The following is an 18,690-nucleotide window of genomic DNA, read 5'->3' on the forward strand; positions in this document are numbered from 1 at the left end:
GGATCAAGAAGGGTGTGACCGTTGAGAAATGGATGTGTACTCCTCCTAGGCACCTGTACCCAACTCAGTTGTTTCCAGGATTCATGTTGAAGTTTTGATATTGATCACTGTTTTTTAACTTCCCCTTTTCATGCTAAATCTTTGTGGAATAATATATTTGTGATCCTAAATATTAAATAATGTTAATTCAATTTTGAAATTTACGGAGAAAATCGTTATAATTTGCTTTGCTATACCTCTACTCTTAAATCCATTGTTTCTTTGTAATTTTATAGATCTATTTCTATTTGTAATCGGTATGGATGGAATGGTTTTGCCTTCCAGCTCCAAGCATTCTCCATATTTCCAAGAGTAAGATTTCCTTTGAAATAATTTTACTCCTTTCATAAACATTGATATTCAACATTGTTAAATCGTCAATTAATTTCATTTTAGCAAACAGAAACAGTAAAATAATTTAAGGCTTTCATAACTTTTTGCTGAAACCGTGACAGGAAGTCACGACATAATAAGCAGTTCTTGTCATTTGCAGGGAGTTCAGATTTCAAGATATCATCCGGTTTGTACATAGCAATCAAAGTTGTGATTTTTTTCTACAGGAAATTCCATCACTAATTCGACAAGGTATTGTGTAATCACAGATAAAATCCAAAGAAATAGGAAATTACATGTAAGTGTTTCAGTATTTTTCTACCATGTTTCACATCATTCTTACCTAAAACATTTTAGACAAATCGGCATACCATCACAATGAGGAAACTTGTATACTTCTCACTTCGTTCGACCATTTGTCATCAAACGAAAGTATTAGGCTTAGCGGTATTGTTGTGAGGTTCTATGCCAATGTCAGGAAATATGATTTTTCTGTGATGTCTAACCAATGCCAAGGAAACAATTCATTCAACGAAATTCAGATTCATGTCTCATGTCAACCTACTAAAGGTAATATATACACATATATTCTCCTATTGACGTTTCAGAACATACATGCATATTAAATTAAATTAATGTATTGGTATTATATTACTGTTTTAATTTCCCTTCATTCTTATATTTCAGCACATAGCGGAAATATATGCAAAGATGGAAAAGGCTGCAATACTGAAAAAGAATTCTGCAGAAAGCTATTTCAGGATGAAAATGAAATAGGACTTTGTATTGGTACCTATTACTTTATCATTGGCTATTTGAATTATTTCATTCTAGAATCATAATTAGAATTTGTCTCATCAACTTTCTTCGGAATCAAACTTTGTGAATTTGCTGACAAAAAGTTTTGACGATTGTAAATCTCTTGGAATGATACTTTGTGGTCGTTCTTGAAGAAATGTGATATTTCACTTAGTGAGGTGTGATCATTTGATACTCAATGAAACGTAACAAAACTATAGTATATCTATCAATGATCAAAGCTATGAAGAGACATCTATTTAGCCCGCTAAAACAGAGTACATAAGATTTTTAATACTTTAATTTTCATTTTGATGTCAGCACGGCGGAATCTTTTTGAATCCTGTGACAAGGAAATGCCGTGCACACAAACCACTAAATGTAAGAATAGGATCTGTCATTGCGAGAAAGGATTTAAAGTCATCGGTGGTAAATGCTTGCCTGGTTAGTAGAAATTACACATAAAGAGAACAAATGATAGACATTAGTTTTCTGCTATGTTTAATTGCATGTTTGGAAGTAAAACAACTCCTGAAATAAACATAATGGTTTTTATTTGTTGACCTTGTACAGTTGCGATGTCTTTAAACGAATCATGTTCCCACGACCGTCAGTGCACTGGTACTGCAAACGCCGGGAGGTGTCAACAAAACAATCAGAATCCAGGTGGTGGTGTCTGTTCCTGTGACGTAGGATTCTTTCAGGAGGGTTCCAATTGTTTACAAGGTATATATGTTCAAAACGCAATAATTGTAACACCTTTCATGAAGGATTTAAAATCCGATAACAAAAAGAAATAAGTATGAGAAAGTATTTTATTTACATGCTATTTCTGTATGCAATTTTCTCAAGCTATTAATATGTTCAGAAATGGAAGCATCATTGTTTGTGAGTGGATTTCGAGGGCCACTCGTATCAACGAATTTACGTCTCCTCGAACATTTTCTAAACCAAGTAGAGTTATCTCTCCTAGTGACATCGTATAGCTTATTCACGAAATTGCGTCCCAACGAACAAGCTTTCCCACGAAGATTTGCCTCCGCAAATTGAAATGAATCTACAGTATATTTATCGTAAATCTATTGTGATTTTATGACACTATGTCTTTTAAGATAAAACAAACCAGTCCAAACTACATGTGGAATTGAAAGCAGTATAATTTTGAAATATCAAGTGATAACGATGATATAAAGTTTTACTGGATACATGATTTGGCTTCGAAGAATTGAAAGAAATAATACATTTTGTTTAGTAAGTTATGAGAATAGTTCAAACGAAATGACTGAAATCCCTTTAGAATATTGCAACGGTTTGTATCATAAAATGTTACGCATACCATGGTTAAGTTGATTTTTGGTGGTAATTATACAGGTTTATTCACCATTATAGATAATCGACGCCTTTTCCAATCTTGTGAATCAGACAGACAATGTACAGGAAGTTATGGGGCACGGGAGTGTAAGGTCTTCGTTGGTATACAAATGTGTCACTGTCCGGATAATCACACAGTCGTTAAAGACGTTTGTATAAAAGGTTTGATTTATAACATTATTTTGTAACGATATGATACTATTAAAATGGGCGGGACATCATCAGATTATTGTAGATGATAATGATCGTTAAGGTTAATATTCATTCATATTTGCTGATTTGTTAACAGTTGGGTCAGTCATAGGGGAGTCGTGCACAATCGATAAAGAATGCACCGGTACACAAAATGGTGGGAGATGTGTCTATAGCGAGGGCAACGGTACAAAGTTTCAAACATGTGCCTGCGATGAGGGATTTCTGAAAAATGGTTCATTTTGTTTACCAGGTGTGGTATTTCTGTAGGAACACATTCATTAGCTTTTAATTGTTTATATAGAAAGAATTATATTTCATCCTTTTATTTTAGTCAACAAAACGGTTTTTGAGAATTGTGAAGTAGACAATCAGTGCAATGGAACGTTAGGTTTAGGCATCTGCAGAGCAGCTGGTGGTCGGAAGGTGTGTGTTTGTGGACCTCAATATATAGAGGACATGGCTTCCTTGACATGTCAGAAAGGTATGAGAAAATATGAAAATAAGAAATCACGCGCAATATAGCGAATATACGATATTGTTAAGTGTATTTTTATTTATAGATAGCTTGCTTGGAGCAAAAATATATTAAAAACGTATTGAAAATGATATCAAAATATGCATACCAAAAGCATCCCAAATCTAATAGAGATGATTAGTAACTCACGTCATATGCTATTATTTGTTATATCATGTAGTGATAGCATAATTATATATAATTTGTTCCGATAAAAACCTAAAAGTGAAAACAAATTTCGAGGTATTATTTTGAAATTATCAATACAATGTGTTTTGTGAAACAAGTGCAAATACACTCCTTCTGTATATGCATCCTCAAATGGACTTCAGGAAATGTTGGTGATGAGAAATTAGATACCGTATAAGTTTTATATTATGACCCCTGGGTCGAGGCCTCTGCTGGTGGACTGTTAGTCCCCGAGGGTCTCTACAGCCCAGTAGCTAAGTACTTCGTTACTAGCCTGAAAAACGGATATATATTTAATTGATGTTATAGAATTTAGAAATTCATTTCAAAATTAAGATTATCTCCCTCATGCATAGCTCTTATTCTTGGACAAATTTGGCTCCGCATTTTTTGGCACGCTGTTTTTGGCTATATTTAGCTCTAAAGCTTCATAGTTATTTCGGATTTCAAACATTTCGGTTGAGCATCACTGAAGATACATTATTTGTCGAAATGCGCATCTGGTGCATCAAAATTGGTACCGTATAAGTTTTATAATACAGGTGTGATTAGAAAAACGATAGGTACAGAATACATAAGAAAATTGTTCCGTCAACATATCGTATTAGTTCGTTACTCATTGATCATGAGCACTGTAGCATTAACCAGGTTTGTCTCAATTCTGAATAGAAATAGCACTATGTAAAAGAAAATGACTATTATTCAAAACTTGGTGATATACAAAGTGTATATAATTATCAGTTGGAAAGGATATATTTGAGACGTGCAAACTGGATGCCCAATGCACTAAGACGAAGAATGCAGATTTGTGCAAATACAATACAGAAACACAAGCTAACAGCTGTGCTTGCAGGGATGGATTTGAATGGGAGAATGCATCATGTGTACCAAGTAAGACAATGTAGAATCTTAAAAAGCATCCATTACTCATATAGTAAGATTTATAATTGATTAAACTATCAACAATAATTTAAACATTATATTAACTGTACTAGGAATGATATTACATGTAATTAATTTGCAGTAATATAGTGATCGTACTTTGTGCAATTGACCCTGTCATTAGAAACGAAAGTCAATGTTTTCTTTTTAATACACTGCTTCGTTTCTCGGATATTTCGTTTTGGCGATGTGCAATGGTCAGTTGTTGATACGGCCGTTGATACAACAATGAAAGAAGCATTTCAAATTTTCATTCTTTACATTTCAGTTGGTAGACAGTTACTTGAATCCTGTGAGTATGATTTGCAATGTAACGGGACTGCAAATGCAACTGTGTGTGCATTATTTGGAAACAGATCACTATGCTTTTGCAATGAAGGCATGTTTGAGTTTAATGGGACGTGTATCGAAGGTAACCATACTTATGTACATCTTCAAACTCCGAGAGAGAGAGAGAGAGAGAGAGAGAGAGAGAGAGAGAGAGAGAGAGAGAGAGAGAGAGAGAGAGAGAGATTGTTTATATATTTCAAACTTTGACGTTCATAATGTAATTAACAGTAGCAGAAATATTGTTTTCAATTTGATTGATAGTAACAGTTTAACACATTAAGAAACAGCATGTGTTGGGAAATATTGTGGATTTACATGCTGCAAGAGTTGATAAATCATTTTCTACTTTGAGGCACTATTTTTCCTGGATTGATTTTTTAGCTCTAAATATTTGCATAAGATTTTAAACTTTCATGATTTGAAAAAAAGTGTGCAATTGTCATGTTTTTGTCGATGATAAGATGATGTTTGAAATCCCCTTTTTGTATTTAATGTAATTAGTGTTAGTATATTTTTTACACTGTTACTAATTCGCTTCCAGCTGGTAAAGGTCTTGGTGAACCATGTGAAATTGACAGACAGTGTACAGAAACACTACATGCTGGTGTTTGTGGTGAAAACAGTTCGTGTTCCTGTGATAGCGATTTCATCAGAGAAGACAAGGACTGTATTAAAGGTTAGGTTTGAGAATAAGTTCAAGAAATAGTAATACGAATCAATATCATATATCAATTTTGCAATGATGTATTTCTTCAATACTACATGTAGTTTTACAACGAAAACAGATTGATTGATTGATTTTATATTGTTTAACGCTCGCTTGAGAACATTTCACTCAATTTGAAACGTCATCATTGCCGGTGAAGGGCTGTAAAATGTAGGCCTGTGCTTAGCGGTTATGGTCTCTGAACAGGGCGTGATCTTGATCTGTGACACGGGACCTTGGTTTTTGTGATCTCATCCTAAGGACCGCCCATTTAGTCGGTTTTTACGACAAGCAAGGGGTACTGATGACCTATTCTAACCCGGATCCCCACGGAACCAACGAAAACCCCCCAGCAACTTTATAGTTACTTTGAAAGGGAACATTCGATTTTAAGTTTCCATTTAAGAATCAACGCTGCAAGTTTTTGAACAATTGAAATGTTTTCATAATTCCATGATCGAAACGAAATTTAAATCAAAATCTCTCAAAAATCCAAAATTCGAAATTTAGGTATTTCATAAAGACTGTAACTTAAATATCCAATTCATTTAAAATCGCTGAACGTATTAAGCGTAACGACGTCAAAATTCCTATCATAAGTACTTAGTTGGCAAAATGCAAATTGTTAGGGTTGATATTCTCTTTTTTGGTTTTCTGTTAGGATCATAATAAACCAAGTCCAGCAAACTCCAGAAACATAATTTAAAAGATTTATATACAGGGGAACCTAGCAACATATGAATAATGACTTAGAGGTGTTAAAGTGCATAAGGAATGCTAGCTGTTTGTTTACCGCTGTTTACAGCCCTTTCGAACTCGGTAGTGAAGTCCAGTCCCCAGCTATGTAATATTCAATGTAATTCTGTAGAGGGTTTATCATTACAAAACTTACAGTCTGCTCATTCTGAAACAGATATCTAGATAGTTTAAATTCTAGAAAGTATACGTTGAAAATATACATTCATAAACAGGTTTATGACACCTTTTTATCGAACTTTACCAGATATCATTCTAAAGGTAAAACGTCGTGATATTTCCAGCAGCTTAAACTAGGTCACGTCCATCGATAAATGATATCGAGTACATATGATTTACACAGTCCTGTGATGCATACTAAAGAAGAAAAAGCAAAACACAACCTTAGGTTTGTATCCTCCATGTGTAAATTTATTTGTTACACCTCTTCAAATGAGATATAGATAACAACCAAGAATGTGGCTTGGACAGTTGCCGATACTGAGATTGAAGCAAGAGGACAGCATGGGATGAAAAAAGAAGTGAAACTGAAGGCTAAACTTTGCAGTATGCCTATAATATGCAGTATGCTTACAGTCCAACATTGAACTTAATAAGTTTTCACCTTACAGGAAATATTTATTTATTCTTCATTAATAATGAGCTAAGCTCATGTTGCAAAGACACGAGCTCGCTCCAAAGATCACACATTCAAAACACGTGATCTTCTCTCCATCGACTGAAAAATAGTGGGGATTACCCAAAGAAAAATGTCAACGTCACTACGGTGCTTTCAGAAAAACACGTAGATAAATGAAGTATAATTGAGTGTTAGTTTTTATTTATTTGAATATTAAATGATCGTCTTGGACACATTAAAACAAAAATGCGCACCCTCTATCCATCTGTGTTTAGTTAACCAGAAGTGATGGATGAATTTTATAGCCGAAACGAGGAGTGTTTTAATTTACTTCTTACTGACAAAGCATGTAACAAAAGTGTCTTTGTTTCTATGGTTCATTATCACAACAGTAATTCAAATGAACTTGATTTTAATTCCATTTCTGGTTTTCTAGTTATGCTAAAGGTTCTCTTTCGATTTAAAAAAAAAAAAGATTTCAGATAAAAACAACCCCACATTTGACATCACACATACTTCTGTACACACCGATCTTTCCCATAATTACTTGTAAAAATCACCGAGCGTAACTTGATCGGTTGGTATTTATTCCCGGATGAACTGCGTCAATGGTGAGACGGTAGCTGTGTCACTTTGTTGTATGCTGACACGTGTTCGATGTGGCTTACACATACTAGTAACTTACGTATGGCATGGGGACGGATACAAGACCATGGTAAGTATATGTTTTGTATTTACAGTGAATCTACAGTATATCTTCGTTTATTTAACAGTTGGTATATACTCCTTCTTATACTTGACCTTGACCAGTACTAACCACTTTACCTGCATATGCGGTGGCGTGAGAATTTAAATATATTGTTACATTATGTAAATAGCTTTCTATTATATAAATAGTTTTCGGTGTGTTTTGTAATTTTCTTGTGATATTTAAATTGTTCTTCTAAATACCTGGGCAGAAGTGAATGACCGGATGTAATGCATAGTGTGTTATGTTTGTAAATATCAATGCTATCTTTGACATGTACACCAGTTGTGATATTTACTATTCATAATATAACTTCATTATCTTTACAATTTGATACAATATTTAGTTGCCTATATTTGTGATAGTTGCCATATTTTAGCGTCATGGATAGTTGCTGAATTGAATTGTATGTGGGAATCAATGATAAATCATTGGACTGTGTGTCAATGGGAATCCTAAAGTATCTAGCAGATGGATTGAGACCCAAGCGGAGGGGAATGCCTGTTTAACAACTTCAATCAAGAATTGTCAGGGATCGCAGCTAAGTGACGATCGTGCTTCGCCTTTGTAGAACTTCATCATATTAGCATACATTCTGCATTTAATACCTGTCATGAATATCTTGACATATTGATCAACTCGAAGACGATGACACTGAACAGTGGCAATTAACTGTGTAAAGAGACTATTGATGTTTTTCCATTGTAGATTTTCATTTTTTTTGTAAATATACTTTGTTATTCAAAGGTGTGTTATTGTTTAATTAGAGACAGCCTTGCTTTCCCCCCACATGGCATCCTAATTAGTAAACATGTGAAGATAACGAGCAGTGAGTAGTGATCATGACTCTGATAAGGAATACAAAGATTGAATTGGGCAAACATGGGTCCCTCAACATACCAGAGGTGGGATCAGATGAGTGGACTTGAGGAAGATCTTATTTAGTAACTTGCGACGCCGTTCTGCTAGCAGCTCTCGTGATGAGATCTCTCATCGGAATTCCTTGACGTCGGCCCAGCTCCTTCTCTGTCACCCCGTCTATGTCCTCCCCTTTTAGAGAGGGTGTTATATCGTATGACGTGACCAAACCATGCCATCTTCCGTCGTTTGACTGTCACCAGCAGTGGTGCTTGGAGATCAGCAAGGTTGCTGATCAAGTTCCTCACATAGTCATTGGTCTTGTGCTCCTTATAAGAGATATGTGTCAGTCTTCTCAAGCGCTTGGTTTTCAATGCTTTGATTCCGCTCTCTGTTTCAGATCTCATGTCTCACATCCACATCACTATTGACTTATTGAGCAGGAAGTTTGTGTGGTATATAAATTTCCTTTACTTTTTTCAGTCTGGCAGTTGCAGCAATTACAGAATTAATCCTATTTCGGATTTCTGCTGTGCAGGTGTCATCTTTGGACAAGGTTGATCCTAGGTACTTGAAGCTGGTTACTTCCTCCAAGGGCTCACCACTCATGGTTATGTTGGTACTCATGTTATTGTGTTGTTGACCATGGCCATTGTGCGATTCTGACTGCTGTCCGGAAGAACTGTTGAGGTCCATCGCGCTGCTATAATGTTCGTAGAGGACGTGGACGATTGAATGAGCCCTTCATTAATGTTGAAGCCTCTACGTACTTGCTATGGGCACACATTGTATGCCATTATTAGCTGACATGCTTTTGAAACGGGATAATTCCAAAATATCTTTATGTGAAGAAAAATCTCTTGTAGCCTTCAACTCGACAATAATATATTTTGCCGGCAGTTCATCTACGAAAAATAATCATTTTCATTCATAAGTCGATTCGATATATCTAAGAGAGCTGAATGCATTATATGTCCTGCGTTGCATGAAAATTCAGGTCATGTGCTAAGATATTAATTACGGATTACTAAGTTAACTTGGTCAACATTTTGGACTCACGGCGGGTGTAATCGGTCAACAGGGAATGATTATTTCTCCTAGGCATCGGATCGCACATCTGGTCTGTTAAGAGGTTCACGTTTGCCCAACCTTTAATTTTGTATTACATCTAGGAGTTATAACATTTATCACTGTTCCGTATCTTCACATTTTCATTGAGGATCTGCGTTCGCCATAACGCCGACGTTGTAAAATATATCGCAAGAATTATTGTATACAGAATTCCGAGATGAATTAATATTCTTATATGAAGTTTATATTTTCATGTTATCCAAACCTTCATCTGTGGAATTTTGAAATAACTACATTTAATTTTAGGTGGATGGAATCAAGGTATGTAAAAGCTGTACTAGGTCTTGGTTTATTTTTTTTTATATCTATAATACTTGTACAAGTTAAAAGGATTATGACAATTTCTAATGACTGAATCTCTATGTTATTTTAATTATAGTATCGTTCCCTTTTTAGATATGGTATATCAATTCATGTTGTTCGGAGCAGGCGGACTTCTGTTTGGAATATTTTGTTTGATTGGTATAATTATATGTAAATGTAGAAGAAACCCAATATCCAAAAGTGGAAGGTGCAGTATGATATTTGACTTAATTCTATGATTCTATCTATAGTTATTTATTGCACACATATTTAAATTATTCTGCGATAGGGTTACTTATTCAGGATGTTCAAATGAGAGGTCTGTGTATATAATTGTTTTACTTGCTGCTCGTTATTAGTGTTTTAATTCGGTATAATTTTTGTGTAACCAGGTTTGTGGTACAGACAGATCAAGAACCCAGCAACCGTCAATCCATTCTGTATGCCGTGCCCAGCGATATTGGGAATCATGTGGTATGAATCGGAACCCAAAGTACTACTTGTAGCAGAAGATATTTTGAAATTAACATCAAGTCAAACGAACGATGTCAGGTTTTCTCCAAACTAATTGGCAGGGATTATATGAAATAAAACCAACAATCTAAAATAGATTATCAATCTTTTATGCAATGGAAAAAAGTTGAGATATTATTACCCACATGTATTGTAATACATCATGTTTATTAAAGCAAGGTAATCTCCTTATATACTCTATTTTGCAATGCTTATGGGAGTTATGAGATTGATCACTGTTCGTTATATTCACCTTTCATGTGTATTCTATATTTAATTTTAAGGGACCTTCAACGCCTGTTCACAAAGATACCCAGAGAGTAGCAAATTACTCGTACAATCACCTACACGAACCTGTGGAACAGAAAAAAGACAATGTGTATTCTGAGGAGGACTCTTGTGATGACGTGTACAACCACCTCCATGAAAAGGATGCACCATTGTGTGAAGGCGTGTATGACGTCACAGAAAATGTCTTTAATGACATGAAACACAGTTCTGATGATGACCTTGAATCTGTTGGTCTCTATGAATTTGCTGAACCTATAAATGCTAACATGTATTAAAGATACAGCAGGTGCACTCGTAAAGCTTTTTGTATTCTTTCAACTGTTGATATTCAAATCACGAAAATTATGTAACATTGTATTAGAACGTGTTGCTTTAATCAGGAAGACAATTTGATTTTGGCAGTTCGTCAACTGTTGGAATATGAAAAAAAAATATTAGTTTTACGACTTCTCGAATATCAAAGGTGAAATTTGAAGCAGACTATATTACCACACTTAGTTTCCAGGGACGACGGTTGATGCATGTAAACGTACCACCAAATATCAACCACAGTTGATATCGATGAATGCAGTGATATTTCATCAAAACTCTTACAATGCAATTGTATCATTTGAACAATAGTTCTAACTACAAAGGTCAGTCTGCTTTAGTGAGTGCAAGTTTCAAGTATAAATATACAAGAGTTATTTACTCCAAGACCAGCACATGGATTTTATAAACGTGTATCATAGTGATTATCAGATGTGTTTATACTGTGGTCTAGTAGTTATCCTGTCATAAACCCGCTAATCGTAAATTTGAACAATGCGTAGTAGATTGTTAAGTTTGATATTGTTTGATGCTTGTTTACACCTGTTTAAGATGTAACCATGTTCTATGGAAGATGAATGGTTCACGTCTGATAATGTTTCATGCTGAATTAAGCAATTGCTTTTGATTCTTATTAATATCCGACTGTGATAAAGTTCTGCCCAATGACGTGTATTTCACATAACCTCGATACTTTATAGTAGATGTATGATGTGACACATTTGGACACTTTGCAAAAATATGTCTGTCTAAAGTTTTCATGTGATCGTCATATCTTATGAAAACTATGATTTTTAGGATTACACATTCACGTATGATGAAATATACCTGTATTTTAATTTATTCGTGAATTTAACTTTTATAATTCTGATTCATGCAAAGTTGTCGAGGTTATTGCATGAAAATTGAAGATAACGAACAGTGATCAATGTTAAAACTCCCATAAATAATACAAAATTAAGAGTAGGGTAAACACGGCCCCTATATACACCAGACGTGGAATCAGGTGCCCAGGAGGAGTGAGGATCACCTGTTGATTGACCACACCTGCCGTGAGCGCTATATCCTGACAAGGTAAATGGAATAATCCGTATTAAAAATCAGTATGCAATAACGGTCAACGAATTAGTTTGAAACACGTCGAACATCAATCGACCTAACGACAGGTTGCATTTACTTAAATTCTAAAGAAAAAATGATTGGAAGAAATGATTCCCAACAACGCACATATGTTCGTATTAGCTGATCCCGCCTCTGGTGTGTCCAGGGGTCCATGTTTGCTCAAGTATCTATTTTGTATTGCTTATAGGAGTTATGAGATCACTGCCTGTTATCTTCACCTTTCTTGTACTTCTCAAGAACTAAAGTAATGCTGACTAAAATATGCTGTGATTTTCTTTGTAGTCTTTGATGACCAGGTCTTCGAACAGTCTGTTGGAACACCCATGGGCATACATTGTGCTCCTTAACTAGCTGACCTCATTCCATACTTTAATGACAAACAAGTTGATGTTCCAGGGTTTCATAAGGCTCGCTTAAAGTCAGTATTTCGCAAATTCTATGGTCGTTATAGGGATTCAGTTTTCCAATACAACCTGTCATTAGGAAAAATGTTGTCTGAAGTGTTTCATATCTATTGTTAGACCGCTCTTGATGCACTGATGTTGACAATCAATTACGCCGTTTACCTGATGAATGCATAGGCAAACACGAACCTCTGGGTACGCCAGAGGTGGGATCAGGTGTCTAGAGTAGACATCCCCTGTGAACCTGTCGACCAGTTACACTCGATACGACATAGAAATGCAATGAGTATCATCAGACACCAATTAATTAAAATACACCAACAGGTCAGACAATGAACAAAATAAACTACAACTGGGATTTTAAGGCACTGTTGGAAGACTTGATCACCAAATACTACAATTGTAAACATAGGTAAAGTCAACGAGGAACTTGAGCATTATTTTAATATCTACTCCATGTCGTGAAATTTCTTTTGCGTAGAATCAGAGTGCTGTGTATCAAAGTAATTTTGTTAAATACATTACAAAACAATGTAGATACAGGCTTTGTTAACTGGAGACAGTACATACATGTATTCATTATCTTACCTATCGAATTATTTGATGGTTTATTAAACACGAAAGGGTATATGACAAGCGTCGTGTCTAATGCCAGCTTTTGATATTTATGCTACGTATATACTTACCTATTTGTCGAATTTGGGGAAGCATTTGCGATGTAGGGATATAAGTTTGAATGTGACTGAACTGTTTTAATGATGACATATTATGTTATGATTTCGCTGGTAAAATAATGAACAAAACAGAACAAGTCACTCTCTTTACAAGAGAGGGGTTTCAGACAAGACTAAAGAGTGGTATGTTGCCTTGAATCATACCAACTCCGGAAGTGAAACATCGGATATAATAAATAAAAACTAGAGTAGATTGTCCATGATAACATAAATTACATTTTTATCAGGCGGTAAGTGAAACAATCATACAATGCACTTAAATTTCGAAAGATGCAATATTTGTACTATTAACATACCGTAGTTGTAAGTTTCTGGTTGTTGAAGCCCTTGAACACTGTTTTTTAAATACATTATAGATTCCCGGCTGTATATGTAGGTACAAATTTGTGAAAACATGTATTCTGAGAATGGTGATTTGTTAGTGATAGTGCAAATGATGATAATTCCAATTATCCCACCACATCATATGACAACAATTTATCAAGTATAGTCAAATAAATCAGATTGATTTAAGTGTACGATAATAACAGCCTCACGATTATCGCATTTCACGACATTTTTCCTGCTTGAAAATGTACTTGAAAACATTTGAAAAATTCGATATTATATATAATCATTGATCAAATCATTTACAACTTTCCTATTTGGTATGCATGAAAGGTGAAAATAACGAACAGTGATCAATCTTATAACTCCTATAAGTAATACAACATAGATAGTTGGGCAACTATAATATTTATTAATAACTTATAATAAAGGTGATGTCGTAAACAGGGAGATTAAAACATTTTCTGAGACAAAATCTTTAACGAGACAACACTTCCATTAGAACTGACCTTGTTCCTAATGCAAAATAATATTAACAAACATAAAATTACCCCGCTCTCGTTATTGTGGCTAACTATACAATCGCAACCATGTACTAATTTTGATGATTTTTTTAATTTGTTATTTCCTGTTCTCATTGTACTAATGAATGTGATATATGAAAGCCTGAAGCATTTGCCTAAGGACATACGCTTTTGAGAAATCGATCGATTGCATTCGGTTATCAAGTACGTTGTGTAGACCCAACGTTGGATGTCGTCTATGTTCTTATTGACTTGTTATGTTCTGAAATCAATTTCCCATGAGAAATAGCAATATTTTCTCACTGTTTATGTCAAGGAGTGGGCTTTTGTCACAGTAAGGGGCTCAAATGCTCTACTTCCGGCTATAAAGTTACAGAAATAAATATGTGCTCTATCATTTATAGGGAAAATACACCATTGCGTAAAATACATACTATATCTAAGTATAAACCACATGTTATTTTGTCCTTCCTTATGCACTGTAACTTAAACACGTGTTACGGAAATAGATTATATATTTACATAATTCCTGACCTGAGTGAAAAGTGAAAATAATGAATAGTGGTCAATATTATAAAGAATACAAAATTAAGAGTAGGGCAAACACGGACCCCTGAACACAAAAAATATGCGAGTTTTGAAACTGAACATCAATGTAAAATCATGCACATGGAAATGTAGTAGTTGCTGCTCTAAGATAGATCTTTTGCACTACATTTATAATGAAAGGATCGAAAAGATCTGTTTATGTTCTATGTACGTTTAATCAATGGATATTTTCGGTTAGGACATACATATATAGACATACACCTAAAGGCAAAAATAACGAACTGTGATCAATTTCATGAATACCACAATTATTACAAAATAGAGAGTTGGGGAAACACGGACACCTGGGCATACCAGAGGTGGAATCAAGTGCCTAGGATGAGTATGTTGGTGTTTGTGTTGGATAGAACATATTTTATTGATCAAATCAAAGGGATTAAGAATAGGTTCTTACTTACTAGCCACTCACCTACATATGTTGCTAAATACTGTTGTTTTTGTATATTTCCTCCTTAATTATTTGCAATGAAGAAACCACAAGCAAACCCGCAGCCGAGAAACGAAAGTTATGAACATATTATCTTCACATAATAGAAACCTTCGTTTTAACTTTATATGATACAACCTATCGTTGGGTCAAGTGCTGTCTGACACGGTTGATACCGATTGTTAGGCCGTTCTTGGTACACTGATTTTGACTGCGGATAATTCCGTTTACCTGACTAAGATATAAGGCTCCTGGTGGATGTGACCGGTCGACAGGAGATGCTTACTCCCACTAGACACTTGATCTCATCTGTTGTGTGTTCAGGGGTCCGGATTGTCCAACTATTTATTTTGTATTGCTTATGGGATTTATGATATTGATCACTGGTCGTTATCTTCACCTTCCATGCTTGATATGTTGACCCATTATTAGTTTTAAAGAAAATTATCCAACAGCATGTGTTCGGAATGATGTAGAATTCTGTGTTTGCTCATAATTTACAGAATGTAATAATCATTACACTGATGTTTATTCAAGTGTTAACGATAATTAACGCTAGGATTTATGTTATCAAATCCTTTTATGTGGATTCATGAAGGGGAAACTGGAGCTCAATATTTTTGTTGAAACATATGGCCCTTTATGTTGCCCAGATATAAATGTTACGTATTCACATTATTCGTGCAGAGTTCAAAGAACAGAATTTGAAAGATATGTGGCATAAACATAAGTTATGTATGGTTTGCATATAGAATATATTAAATTATTTTTATTTGTACTTCGGTTGCATTTCTATTGAATGAATTTGTGAAATAGAATTCCAGGATCATGATGTAATCCTTTTCTGTGTTGTATGATCCATGACATGCCATTTATCTAAAGTATTATCAATACTTACTAAGTGTTGAAGGCAAACACACTCCATTCTCTTTGTGTTTTTTTTTTTTATCGAGGCAGTTTTGATGTTACAAGGGTTTCAGCAGTTACGTTTAAAGTTAACATCTCACAAATAATATGGTCGTTATAACGATCTAATTTCCCAATACAACATATCATTAAACCAAATGCAGTCTGACGTGTTTCATACCAATTGTTAGGTCGTTGTTAGTCCACTAATTGTTTACTTCTGATTACTTCGTTTACCTCACCAAGATATAAGGCTCACGGTGCGTGTGACTAGTTTCTTAGGCACCTGATCTCACATCCCAACTCTTATAGGACTTATGGGATTGATCACTGTGCGTTATATCTACTTTCCAAGTGTTAGCATATTTTAGAAAATTAATTTACGAGAAAGAAATCAAACTTGTGAGAGCTAAAAGGTAAACTAGAGTGCCAAATTCGTCCAAGGATAAGAGCTATGCATGAGGAAGATAATCCTTAATTTTGAAATAAATTTATAAATTTTATCCCACCAATTAAATATACATCCGTATTTTCAAGCTAGTAACGAAGTACTTAGCTACTGGGCTGTAGAGACCCTCGGGGACCACCAGTCCACCAGCAGAGACCTCGACCCAGGGGTCATACTGTAAAACTGATACGATACCAATTGGGATGCACCAGATGCGCATTTCGACAAATTATGTCTCTTCAGTGATGCTGAAGCCGAAATGTTGGAAATTCGAAATAACAATAAACTTGTAAGAGCTAAAAGGAAAGCTAGAGTGCCAAATTCATCCAAGGATAAGAGCTATACATGAGGGAGATAGTCCTTAATTTTGAAATTAATTTATAAATTTTATCCCACCAATTAAATATACATCCGTATTTTCAAGCTAGTAACGAAGTACTTAGCTAATGGGCTGTAGAGACCCTCGGGGATATGTATTGTATATATATATTTTATAACTTCATTTTGACAATTCCTCAATGTTTGGAATGTAAAACAAATAGATATGTACGTTGAACAACTTATCGAATGTCAAATATGACAGTTGAAGCAGAATATGGATATATGTACAACGACGAGGTTTCTGGGACGAAGGCTGATGCGTTGTCACATTCCAAGATACATTGTTCTGGGTATAGTCAGTTTTTAAATCGAGGTAAGCTACTGACAAAAAAGTTGATGGTACAGGGATTTCAACAGTCTCGATTGAAGTCCGGGTTTCGCAAATTCTATCGTCGTTATAACGATCTAGTTCGTCAATTCAACCTCGCATTGGATTAAATGCTGTCTGACGTGTTTCATACCGATTGTTAAGCCGTTCTTGGCACACTGATTTGACTGCGGATAACTTCGTTTACCTGATCAGGATATAGGGCTCACGCCGGGTGTGACCGGTCAACAGGGGATGCTTACTCCTCCTAGGCACCTGATCCCACCTCTGGTGTGGCCAGGGGTCCGAGTTTGCCCAACTATCTATTTTGTATTGCTTGTAGGAGTTATGAGATTGATCACTGTTCGTTATCTTCACCTTGCATACTAGGTTTCTTTTTGATTTATTCCCATCGTTATGTGTGTTACATGTGTTTGTGATTAATGGTAAACTATTAAATTTCACATTCCGAGCTTAATTCGTTCTTTCCCTCAGGGGATTTTATTCCACCACACTATTTCTTATATTTTCACTCACTTTTCTCTTTTCAACGTGCGTATGTGGAGAAATATCCGATCTCTTATGCATATTTTGTATTTAACTTTCATATTTGAGCCGTCGAACGTTAGTGTAATGATATGGTGATAATATTTATTAACTATTAGAAAAATGGAACATTGAATTTCTATAAATCACGAGGCTGTTTCACCCCAGAATCATTTGTATGAGAACAAACGTATTAACTTTTAAAGCATTCAAATTGTATACCTAGTAATAGCCATTTAGATCTTTGTCATTTAGAAATACAAATTGTAATGTCAATGGAACTTAAAGGCCGAGGTTTTCAACCGGTCGGTTTTCCTCAGGTAAGTTAAGTGCAGAGCGGAGCTTGTTTAAGGCAAGTGTGAACACCCGAGCCCGAGGAATCCTTGCTAGCTAGTATATACCGTTCCAAATACACAGAATGGTATCTGTGTTACTTGTATTACCTGTACGTTTTTGTAAGATAGAATTTTTTTCTCATGGTAGTCATTTTTCTTGTGCAGGTTAATCGAAAAAATGATGATTAAATCTAATGAATTAAACGTAAGAATTAAAGCTAGATAAATTTATTTCATATGAATGAGAACGTTAGCCATTGACAACTTAGGCAGAATATTATTTACAGTGGAGCCTCAGTAATCCGGACGCCATTAATCCGGACGCTTCACCTTCCGGACGATTTTTCTAGGGAACGGAATTTTTATACATTATTTTGCATCATTAATCCGGAAATTCGCGTTCCGGATCCGGACGGTCACATTTTACTACAAAACGTTATAATGCATTGAAAATTGTACCGTTAATCCGGACGGTAATTTTGTTTAGGGAAGGTCTGTGTCGGACAATGTTAGCAAGGTGTAAATTATAAAGAAAACAAGCCAAACTGTCTAATTGACGCGATCACCTGTACCCTATCAACACCTCCCTCCAATTAGGTGGTGTGTGATGATAAGTCCGTTAGATAGCACGTGCCGATCGAGACATTGTATTGCCAATTTTCGCACATAAGATTT

The 18,690-nt window shown here is 35.2% G+C and overlaps 1 protein-coding gene and 1 long non-coding RNA gene across 2 annotated transcripts; both read left to right on the forward strand.

Annotated features, from left to right (window-relative positions):
• Positions 1-516: 516 nt before the first annotated feature.
• LOC125655387 (uncharacterized) lies at positions 517-1,602 on the forward strand. Its single transcript, XR_007362722.2, has 4 exons — positions 517-624; positions 730-942; positions 1,060-1,161; positions 1,492-1,602. It is a non-coding gene; the product is annotated as an uncharacterized LOC125655387 (long non-coding RNA).
• A 1,008-nt stretch (positions 1,603-2,610) lies between these two features.
• On the forward strand, positions 2,611-15,170 carry LOC130046461 (prion-like-(Q/N-rich) domain-bearing protein 25). Its single transcript, XM_056143293.1, has 10 exons — positions 2,611-2,703; positions 2,831-2,986; positions 3,068-3,217; positions 4,181-4,330; positions 4,650-4,793; positions 5,253-5,387; positions 9,776-9,790; positions 9,926-10,040; positions 10,225-10,306; positions 10,630-15,170. The coding sequence occupies exons 1-10, from the start codon at positions 2,652-2,654 to the stop codon at positions 10,909-10,911; spliced, it is 1,281 nt and encodes a 426-aa protein (XP_055999268.1). The 5' UTR covers positions 2,611-2,651; the 3' UTR covers positions 10,912-15,170.
• The last annotated feature ends 3,520 nt before the right edge of the window (positions 15,171-18,690 follow it).

Source organism: Ostrea edulis, chromosome 7 (genome assembly GCF_947568905.1).
Source record: "Ostrea edulis chromosome 7, xbOstEdul1.1, whole genome shotgun sequence".
Taxonomy (NCBI): Eukaryota; Metazoa; Mollusca; class Bivalvia; order Ostreida; family Ostreidae; genus Ostrea; species Ostrea edulis.

Bases quoted from the DNA above. Each gene is read 5' to 3' on its own strand.
- LOC130046461 (XM_056143293.1), top strand. From the start codon at position 2,652: ATGTGTCACTGTCCGGATAATCACACAGTCGTTAAAGACGTTTGTATA. The intron at 3,218-4,180 runs GTATGAGAAAAT...TATAATTATCAG, and splicing joins TTCCTTGACATGTCAGAAAG to TTGGAAAGGATATATTTGAG. The intron at 10,307-10,629 runs GTATGAATCGGA...TTTAATTTTAAG, and splicing joins GCGATATTGGGAATCATGTG to GGACCTTCAACGCCTGTTCA.